This window comes from Gymnoscopelus microlampas (assembly GCF_963454915.1).
Source record: "Gymnoscopelus microlampas genome assembly, chromosome: 19".
NCBI classification, from domain to species: Eukaryota; Metazoa; Chordata; class Actinopteri; order Myctophiformes; family Myctophidae; genus Gymnoscopelus; species Gymnoscopelus microlampas.
Genome location: NC_139956.1, coordinates 24,072,703 through 24,084,224, shown reverse-complemented (window position 1 = coordinate 24,084,224; position 11,522 = coordinate 24,072,703). Strand labels below are relative to the sequence as shown.

At 43.5% G+C, this 11,522-nt stretch overlaps 1 protein-coding gene across 2 annotated transcripts in view; it reads left to right on the top strand.

Annotated features, from left to right (window-relative positions):
• The first annotated feature begins 9,011 nt into the window (after window positions 1-9,011).
• LOC311034863 (ADAMTS-like protein 1) overlaps window positions 9,012-11,522 on the top strand; it is a 141,637-nt gene continuing 139,126 nt past the window's right edge. For both annotated transcript variants that reach the window (XM_084042888.1, XM_084042887.1), the window contains exon 1: window positions 9,012-9,269. In XM_084042888.1, the coding sequence (XP_083899014.1) occupies window positions 9,210-9,269 (60 nt within the window). In that variant the 5' untranslated portion in view covers window positions 9,012-9,209. The remainder of the gene's footprint in view (window positions 9,270-11,522) is intronic.

Below are 11,522 nucleotides of genomic sequence, written 5' to 3'. Positions count from 1 at the left end.
ACAAACAAACACAACATATGTGTTAAATATTCAGTAACAACCAACAGACTTAATGGTGTTTTTCTGACCTATTGGCCTATTTGTCTAGTAGTGCCATTGCATGACCTAACAGCCCCTTGATTCTTTGATTACAGTAATGTGCCCCTGTACTCTCTATCATGCATGGTTTTTGATGTTATTGATTATATTTATATGATTTGTCATTGCCTCTCTTCTCTTTGAACTGCAGAACCAATATTTTAAGTTTTGTGTTTATTTGCAGTTGAAATATAATACTAAATGCATGTATACTTTTACAAATTGCATTTTTCTAGGTCAAGTAAGAAAAAATTGTTTGACAGTAGCTGCTTTAATTTAAATTCATTCAGGCAGACAACTATGTTTTAAACTGGTCCTTTTATTGTCCCATAAAGAGAGCTTGCTAAATTTCTGAAACAAAAACAAAGAATCTGCATTAAAATAAAAGCCCACATCCAATGAAAAGATGTCCACAGTTAGAATCTCCTCGACTTTGAAACTATGTGACATCCATGAAGAATTTGAACTGCTCCTGTTCTGTTCTGGGGTACAGTTACAGTGTTATGCTTAGGGAGATCAGTCACACAAGGCACATGGGATTTATGTATGAGACCTCTCATAAAGTGCAAAGCACATGCATACACAGTAGACTCAACATTCACATTAAAACAGGATGTGTATGAACAGTATATCAATATAACAGACGTAAATGGGGTTCTGGATTTGAGGTGGCAGTGACAGTACTGGTCACTAAAGAATGAGAGGCAAGCTATAGATGAAAAGAGAGATCTGTCACGAAGAGCTTTATCCTCCACTCTCTCCTGAGGGCAAGGGCAGGTGGCAGCGGGAGTATAGCATCGGGCTGGGGGAAGGGGGGGGTCGCCTCTATTGTGCCCTGAGAGATGGGCAGGGTTGCGGGCAGCGTGCCAAGGTTCCCTGCTGGGTAACGGATACCTGCGGGCTTCTGGGAAAGTGCCACACCTCCGGATCACACACAGTCAGAGGCGCTGCCTGAAGAAAGACAGGCAGGAAACAGAAAGAGAGACGGAGCAGAGTAGAGGGAGTTACTGGCCCTTTACCGCTCAGGGCATAGAGAGAAAGAACAAGGAAAAAAACAAAACAGCAACAGAGAAACATGCAGTCATGTTTGGTACAACAGAATCAATACAACTGTCAAACGACTGAACTCTACTGGAACTTCAAATATAACTACTGGCAGGAAAATGTGAAACCACTCAAATATCTCTCAAACATGTTTGAAGACACCACAAACCATTGTGGGTTTGTGGTTCAGTCTGACCTTACCACAAAGCCAATGACCTTTTTAAGTGGACAGGATTTTGGTTCTCGAAATATCAAATTACCAGACATAGGAATGCAATTTAAAGATGGATAAGGACAGTAGATGACACCAAAATACAACTCTTTCTGGGGGTAAAACGACATACTTATGTTGTTGTATATCATACAGATTGGTTAAAGTAACATTTTATTCATTGAAAGCAGTCCCAGATTGTAGCTTATAAGTCATATATATATATAGACACACTATATATAGGTACAGTATACCAGGTTGGAAGTGGTAAGAGTCACAATATACTAGGCAAAAGCTAAGAGCTTGTGTAGCTGGGCTATATGCACCTGTTCAGTGTAATCCTCAAATAATGACTCAGGCTCATTAGACAGGGCATCCAAGTTGATTGTCCACAATCCCCACAGGGAAGATTAAGACAGAGCATGAATCAACAACTGTAGATGGTTATACGTACCAAAAAGGGTCAGAGGGTAAGTACAGCATGTGACCACCCTGGTCATAGGCGGAAGTCTTTATGCACCACCTGAACACTACACTTATCTTCATCGTTGAATAATTGTGCTGATTGTATTGGAAGATAATGTAGGGGTGAGGGACGTGTAATGGTGCCATACGGGTCAATTTGGGTAAATCTTTATTACAAAGAAGAATAAGAAGGAGAACAATGGTTCGTTTCATTGCGATTGGCTATCCTTTGATACACAAATACGGGTATTTCGCCACGTGGCCAAATCTGACATTACCTTGCAGGTGCAAATAAAACGGGTATCGTTGGGATTGTGAGACAGAACATATACAGTGTTAAATTTTTATGTTTTTTTCTTTTTTCTTAGTGCAAAACTATGGTCAGGCTCAGGTATTATAGTACAGGGAACTGCAACAACCACCAAAATGAAGTCGGGCCCCCAAATAATTGAGTTCCCAAGCCTCATTATTTAAATAGTTTTCCTATAATAATATGCCCAAAATAGGGACGCCAGGTTGACAGCAGTTAAGACAGAAGTAGTTACCTGCCAAATAAACACTTTTAGGACAAAATAAATAAATAGAATCATGTGGGGAAAATTTGTGGCACTTAATCATTCTTTTGGGGAGGAATCGAGGATTTGCAATAAATGACACCCACTTTTACATGTGAATGTTATGTGACAATAACGATTGATTCTGATTCTGATTAATGGAATTCAATCTGGTCTAAAACGGGTGCAAATATTTTATTTACAACGTAGATCACCAACATCATTCTCAAATGACGTCACTGTAGCTGAAAGAATAATTTCCATCCAACGTTTGTTGAAGCTGGGGCCTATTTGACAAAAAATGCCAAAGATCACAAATGCATCACCCTGTTTGCTTGTGATTATCTTCCAAAATGAGTGGGAGGGGCCTATTTCTTTATGTGTTCATGTGTTCATAAACACATAAACATCCACCCCAAATTGGAATTGCATGTTGAGGGGCCTCAACAGAGCACACCTCACATGTGCACTTTCACTTCAGCCCACAGGGAGCACCACAAATGTGAGTGTTGCGCCGTATGTCGTATGAATGCTATTCCCTCACGCAGCTTTCTCAGGTCTCGATGGTGGCAAACCACGACTGACACAGCCATGGGTAGGCCTCCCAGCCTGGTGGAGATATGAGCTCCACCGAGCGACCCTTTCTAGTTAGTTCTGTTCCTGTCTGACATCAACTGACATAAAAAGTGCAACAGCTTTGCACTGAACACTGACCTCTGAGGGGCGAATCACAGATATGATTCCCAAGGCCGATCAGTGGGCAGATATTTTGGGGTGTGAAAACTGTGCCATCTTAACAATAGCTCAGACCATTGATGGCTCTTGCTGTGTGGTTAAAGCTTCGTTGTATATGATCCCACCATGTTTGGACTTTATTCCATCACAAGGGCAGACCCCTCTGGAGGTGGCAAGCCGTTTTCACGGAGTCGTGCTGGGATTAGCAAGCCGGCTGTTTGTGCTGGCAAGCGTGCTGCTATTCGCAGCTATATTTTCAGGGGTGCTGTTGCTGACAACCATACCCGAGTCCCAAGTAATTATGATATAATTGAGAATGATCTAAAACCGAATGTCCAGGCTCGGCCATCCGAGCCAGTGTTTACAGAAAACAGCTGCTTAAATAGGCACTTAGAATGAATTAGAAAAACAGTTTTTTGTGTGTGTGTCCCAGTGTGTGAGTGCACCTCTGTCCATGTTTAAGTGTGCATGTATGCGTGGGTTAGCTATTTGGGCACCTACACAGACAATCTTTGTTTTTGATGTGTTCGCTTAATGTCCAATTTATGCACTGTCGTACAACGGTGCTATGCGCTGAAAATAGCAGATCTATAAGCTCACAACACGTCACTTCTGTAATATGTTGTGAGCTTATAGATTAGCTATTTTCTGCGCACTACACTATTGTACAACAAAATATATATCAGGTTTAAGTCTTCAGGGGCAGATGGGAGCCAAGAACAACGTGGGAAACGGGCCTTTGGTTCAGTTCTGCTTTCTCTCTGGGCTTTTCTCTTTGGCAGATGGACAGTCTGCTGGCCTCAATGACAGTACCTGAGCCCTGCACGGGGCAGTGCAGAATTGTAGAGAGACCGGTCCGGGAGACTGGGCCTTGGACAGGAGAGAGGTTATGAAGGGAACAGAATGCCTGGCAAGCTTTCGACTGTGCGAATCATGTCGCTCGCCGAAGATTTGCAGATTTTCAACTGAAAGTTTTAAGTCGTAAGTCTTTGTCATCTTCATACGTTCCCCTATTTGCTCTCTCTCTCTTTCTCCCTCTCTGTCTCTCTTTCAGACAAACACACAGGCATCTATGCATTCTTGTATGCACACAGACACATCAATTCAGACACACACATGCACAGTATGCATTCACACACACACACACACACACACACACACACACACACACACACACACACACACACACACACACACACACACACACACACACACACACACACACACACACACACACACACACACACACACAGAAGCATGTGTATTCGATAGAAGACACACACTGAGATAAACCTCTGCCCAGGTGGTCTCTGTGGGTGGCTCGTGGTCTGCAGCCCAGTACAAGATGCAACCACATTGGCTGGAGCAGCATTCACTGTGAGGTCTGGGCCTGGGAAGCTTCATATTGCATGTTTCAGCCATTAATATCTTTTCACTTGAGTGGAATACACAGCGAATAAGTCAGTTTGCGATGTGCTGACAAAACCCTCAACCACGCATGCAAACACAACGGCATGCCATCACGTAACGTCTTACAGTACGTATGTGGTAGTTTCATTGACCAGTTAGAATATGATCCACTTGAGAGGAAGGGAGTCTGAGAATCTGGATAACATGAGGAGATGATATAGAGCATTGAGAGCTGTGATTTATTTCTCTGGTTCCCCGTGGCGAGATGGGAGGTGGAGAGTGAGAGCAGAGGAGAAAAAGAAGAGCTGGAACGAAGCTACTGTTCTTTTCTGCTCTAGTTCAACGCGCTCGGGCGCCTGTTGACCGATCCTTGCACATGTAACTGATCCCGGGGGACGCTCAGTCCTCAGACTAATGCTGTTGCACTTTCAGCCAGGGAATTGCTAAAATAATATTCACTGGAATGTGTGTCTCCTTTTAGTGCCCACTTCATCACTTGCCTGACTCTGATTTTTGTTGTGATACAGTATTCAAGGGGATCTTCTTGAATTTTGTCAGGTAATTAAGAGCCTCTGGGGATGAAAACCCTGGCCACATCAACGTTTCCTGTGCCTCTCGATTGTGACTTTGACCTTTGACCTTTTCGACCCAAAACTCAACAATCTCTTCATGGCAGCCTAGTAACCGTTCTCCACCAAGTTTTATGAAAATCGAAACATCTGTTCTCAAGTTATCACGTTAGCGAACAAACAAACACAAACAGGCAGGGCCTATTATACAAACACTGCCTGATGCAATGCTTGCCTTTTTTTAATGGCGTTAATGAATCAGAACATGACAGGGAGTTGATTTGAATGGTATGATGCATTTGCTTCTGGTCTGGAACACTGTACCAAAAGTAATTGATTGCTACTGCCTGCATTTTGAATATTGAACATACACAGTATTGGATTTAGCATGTAAATGCAGTCCGAGTTCTCAATATTTATGCTCTAACACTTCTTTACTAAAAGCCACAATACTACTTCAGAGCGCATATGACCTCTGATACTTGACTTATTTATTTTGACTGAATGGACGTACATTTGCTGCAGCAGCAAAAGTATTTCTACGCTGACCGACAGGCGTATGACAGGTGTCATTTCTTTTGATCAGAAGAACGTTATTTTTTTACTGGAAAGGAAAGGGAGTATTTTCTCATCTCAGGAGGAGTGGAAATTGCCTTTACAGCTTCACCTAGCTGGTGGCTGCTCAGAGGGCTTTGATGAGTGCACAGGGGGGAGCTGTTAGTGTTTAAGTGTCTGGGACACTTTGACCTGTACACTGAGCGAGTCGGGGGTCGAATCGGCTACCTTCCGTCTCCCATACTCAGCTTTGGCCGCCCCTGTTTCTGGCTCAGAGAAAATAGTGGGCCTATACATACATACACATACATACCGTAAGATGCATCTGAGTTGCAGATGCAAGTGCTCCGAAATATTGTGTAGACCAACTGACCTTTGGCCCTGGTGAGGTTAGAGCATTTTGCTCTTTTGACTGGTGGACGGGAGCAGCACGGTGCAATTGGCAGGACAGCATGCGACGGACAGGACATGCCTGACGGAATGCAGCCGCGCAGCTGAAACGGATCTGTGCTGCTGACAGACAGACAGGTTACCATAGACCCCTGCAAGCTTGGCATTCTCGAGACACCATGGCCTAGCAGCAGCCAGAGCTTCCTTTTCCCCCGAACTTGCCTTGGTGATGAACTGTCACACGTACGTACGCACGCACGCTCTCTCTCTCTCTCTCTCTCTCTCTCTCTCTCTCTCTCTCTCTCTCTCTCTCTCTCTCAGCCTCCAATGTTGCTTGCTTTTTAGGAAATTACCTCAATGTTTTTACAAAGTTAAATAAGCATCTGTACAAGTCTCTTCTTCAAACACTTGCAAAGTAAATGTAAATGTGAAAACAAGCTGGCTGGTGAAACGCACCATCAAGGGCATTTTCTCTAACTGGTATCCGTCAAATTCCTACCCTCTCTTTGAACACATGGTGAGCAGTGCCTTGAGTCACAGGTCAAATATCACTGATCAAACAACTGTGTTTGGTGTGAACTAAATGGAGGGTAAAGCCTAATTTATGCTTCGCCGAAAAGAACAGGCATATTTCACTAAAATCAATTATTTTTGAAAATATAAATTGGACCCACTCATATGGGGGATGCTTACATAAGCAACAGTACCTGGTCCCATATAAGTGTATCTGCATGGTACGCATACACACACACACACACACACACACACACACACACACACACACACACACACACACACACACACACACACACACATTTTAGCTTGTAGAGATGGCAACAGAATTGACACACCTATCATCACACTCAAACAAAAGAAGTTCATCTCAACCAAAAGACAAGACATTTGCTACTGCCTCAAGTTCAACCCCTTATTTGTTTTCCTCTACAGAAATGTCCCTGTGAGCTCTGTTGAGCAAACACCTGACAGATGCTATTTACGCATGCTGAGAGTCCCTAAAAATACATTTGCTCTCGGGCAGTGGTGGACAAAGTACTCAAACTCTTGCGTCAAAGTATACCCCTGGTCAAATATTACTCAACGACCATGTGAAAGTTGCTCAAATGTAGTCCATAGATGCTTTTACAAATAATGAAGTATTCAAAAGTTCATTTTCTTTTGTTGATTTGTCTTTTGGGGGCCGGGGTTCCCTTCCTATCCCTTCCAAGTACAATTTTGTCATTGACATGTAAGTGAAAGTCATAAACTTTAGTAAACTACAGATACAAAAACGAAATGCACAAAAGTACTCAAGTAAATGTGCTTGGTTACTGTCCATCACTGCTCTTGGGGCAGTGATTTTGCAATTCCTCTGAACGAGTGCAGCCACTCTGTGCAAGTCCATCAATAAGAAAAACGCAATTTGTAACGTGTAGACGCGGCTTAGCCATGCACTACCAGCCACCGTGAATGTGAACTATTTATGTCTTGGAGCATTATCTGCTGTTTTCGCTGCCTTTGTGGGGTGCCTATATGCTCATAGGTGCTGGGGTGTGGGGTCAAAGTTCACTGAAAGGCTCCAAGATTCTTTGCCCTTACAAAGACACTGGACCTTTTTATGATGAGTGGCATGAACAGATAGGCTGTTTTTAAAAGAGCTATTAAGCCTCATAATTTAACTCTCGAGGTGAAAGGGAAACAATTCCAGCCCCCCATTCTCAACTAACTCCCCATTCTTCAGGTGAAGATTCTTTCCCCCTCTCAAGGGGAAAATAACATTTACATTCCTGTGCTTTAGCGTGCTAATAGAGATTAAGCTGAATTCAAGCCTGCGTGTCAGGTGGCAATTCAGGTAGCTCATACCATGCATACCTGTGCTATTGTGTGGCTCTAAAAGGGCACCTCGCTCAACCCTTTGAGCCTGGCTGAGCAGGGATGACATTTTCTAGGAACGTTGTTATTATGGTGGCCTGGACAGCTTCAAAAGCAACAAGCATGGGGGAATACCCAAGTTAAGTAAGCCTCAAGGAAAATGTCTCTTAAGGCATGAGTTCAAAAAGAACATAATTTTGCAAGCTCTATTATAATGTAGCCTATAATGGTTTCTTAATGATGAAATATAGCTTGTCCATTTTCCACAAACAGATTAAATTGAATTGTAGGTTTCTAAAAGAAACTGTTCCTTGCCCTCTCCTCTATTAGCTATACAGCTGAACAGACTTTAGTCACAATATAACTAGGCACTATGCACTGCCAAGTATAGGCAGTCACACAAACCCCTACTCCAGGCAAGGCCATGCAGGCACTTGACCTTTGTTGCTTTTCTAGTTCAGTTATCAGCTCGGCAGTCTGGAAGGAAATCCCTCTGAAATGGAACACAAAACCCATCAATATACAAAACAAAATCATGGTTATCTGCACAACAAAGAATGAACATATTTATGTGTATTCCTGGGTGGATGGTGAAGTGTGTGAGTGAGAGTTGGTGTAGAGGAAAAAGAGCAGCCCAAGTACAGAGCCAACAGTCAAGTTGACTAAATATTGTGAGTTTAAAAGGTTACATTTCAGAGAAGACACATTAACATGAATCCAACAAATTCATAGAAAAGATAATGTGTTAAAAAAAAAAGAGTCTATGAAACCATTATGAAAAAGTTTAATCTGCAACACAATTTTAAACAATATGTAGTGGGGGGGTCTGAGTCTCTGCTTCATCTCTCTCTCAGCTAAGGGGTCCTTGACCTGAAAAACGTTGAAGACCCCTGCGGTAGGTAGGCTACAACAACTTCCATCAGTGGAGTCGCATCTGCGAAGCAGCACGCGCGCGCTGCTTAAAGGAGAGGAGCGGAGTGTTCCTTTAAGAATGTAAGGTGGGTGAGCCCTCTTTTCCACCGACGCGCGGCTGCCTGGTATGCAAACATAAATTTAGCAACAACGTGTTTGCGGTGCGGGGGCAACAAAATATCTGGAAGCAAGCGACCGTGAAGTGTCATGTCGTCTCTCAAGCATTCTTTTATAATACCCCCCTCCTCCCCCCTCGTTTCTTCTGCAATCAGGCGCTGAGACGCGCGGCGCAGCCAGAGTAGCAGAACCTGCTGCTTGTGTCCCCGTGTGACTGACTGACTGACTGAGTAGGACTGTGAGCTCTCTTATCATCTGGACCCACACAGTTCTGTTCGGAGGACGGTGACAACTCCGGAGATGACCCGACTTGTGTTCTGCTGGACCGCTGGACTGGCTCTTCTGGCTGTCTGTGTGAAGGTAGGCTGCGCTTTCTTCAATATAAACGCAACTTTATCCTACTATCAATATCAGTTGCCTGCGGCTATATTATCTCTCACACACACTAGTCTACACCGGTGGTTCTCAAACTTTTTCATGTCAAGGACCCTCAAATTGATATGTATTGGCCGCGGACCCCCACCTCAAAAAATATTTTGTGCCAGGGACCTCCAGAAGTTAAACATGTAGATATTCAAAGATTTGCAAAAGTGTTTATGATAAAAAAAAAGAAAGAAAATAGCAGATCTACAAGCTCATAGTGCAGCACGAAGTGATGTGCTAAGAGCTGCTATGTTTGAATAGCCAAAGTATAACATATTGCTGAAGTGGTTTAAATGATTGTGACGTTATAATAAACACATTTTGCTGGGGACCCCTTGGTACCCCCACAAGGACCCCTGGGGGTCCCTGGACCCCACTTTGAGAACCACTACTACTACACATAAGGACACGGCAGAGGCGTCATTCATTCCAGATTTGAGACATAATAACGTTTGTGTTGGGAAAGTTGACATTATTAGGCTACATGTGGCGCAGATGGATTATTATAAATGAAGCAAGAGGGGTAAAACCCAACCACTGTGTTATTCTGTGTGTTATTCTGTTCAGCAGGAAGGTGGAAAGAATCTACCACCTGTTGCTCTCAAATTAGGTTATCCTTTGTCTCACAGTTACACCTTTTGACATGACACGATGATTGACGATTGTTTGCTCTTTATTGTAGGCCAACACACATCACTTACTACACTTACTACAGTCTAAGATAAGATAAACCTTTATTGATACAGTGGGTGATTCAGGTGTCTCTTAGCACCAACTGCAGTAAGCGTGAAAACATAAGAGTAGAGAGAGAAAATGTGTCTGACACTTGACATCTTGCACTTGATCTGACTGAGTTAACATAATATGTGTACTCTACCAATAAATATAGGAAAGTATAATCTATCACCAGTATCAGATGCGATGTCCATGTGTAGTTCCAAGAAGATTATTGCACAGACTGTGAGGATTAGGTGGCCAATAGAGCAACAGAGTTGGAGCAGGTCCCAGGATGAATGATGATGGACAAGAGGCAGAGGATTGTGCAGGGGGCGGGGGAGATGAACCTGAAGTGGCTTAGAGAGGCTGTTTATTTAGTTGCACTGTAATTAACAATGTCACAGAAACAGGATTAGGATTTTTCAGTTTCTGTCTGGCTTGCATTGGATACTCCCCAACTTGATTTGCAATACTGGGAAAGACTGTGGGTCACCCTGTCAGAGGTCATGGGTTATTTATTGGTCATTGATTTGCCTCCTTAGAGGTTATTATGGTAATTGCATTGTTAAACATGTGAGCTTGTTAAAGGTGTCTCTCTCAGACATGCATTCATGTCATCATGGTGTGGGAAGACTGCGGCACGTTCCAAAGAGGCGACATGATGTCTGTTTTGTAGTGCCATGCACACGCACACGCACACGCACACGCACACGCACACGCACACGCACACGCACACACACAAATCATTTGGTATGCGCAAGTATTAACAGTAACAGTGCCACTGCCAGAGTTTTTAAACGACCGGAACAGGTGCTAATGGCACTTCAAGGTGATCTGGTGCTTAAACACCCTGGCCACCACACAGACTCCGCTCAGCTTGTCATTAACGCCCTAATCAGACAGTGTTTGTCAGTGGCAGAGACAGACACGCTCTCTAGGTTTTGCAACTCTGGCTGCACTCCTGGTTTGTTTACACCCACAGTTCAGCCGTGTGAGGAATACGAAAGATTAAGCACTGGTGCAAATATTGATTGACCTGGCTGAGACGAGTTTTAGCGGAAACCTTCCACGACTGTTGTTGTAGGAATACTGTTTTTATGATGTGTGTGTGTGGGGGGGGGGGTTAAGAGACATGAGGATTACTGAGAGGGAGATGCGCACACAGTAACAGAAGAGAAGACACGAGAGAAAGCATTATGTAGGATTTCATCCCAGGCCAGCAGGAGTACATGTGAGGGTCTACTCTAGAACCCGTGACCACTACACTTTCTCGTTGATATATGGCTTTACACAAACCTTTGTTTTTCTATGTAGAAAAAGGCCAAAATGACCCCAGGTCATAACCCCCTCCTGTGAAGCTCTGTAAAACAGTCACAATTCTTCTGAAGAGTATTAGAGAAAGCAGTCATATGGTCAATGAGTCAGTCCCATGGTTCAGATGTTTGGAACATGCCGTTGGCACCCACAGCGGTG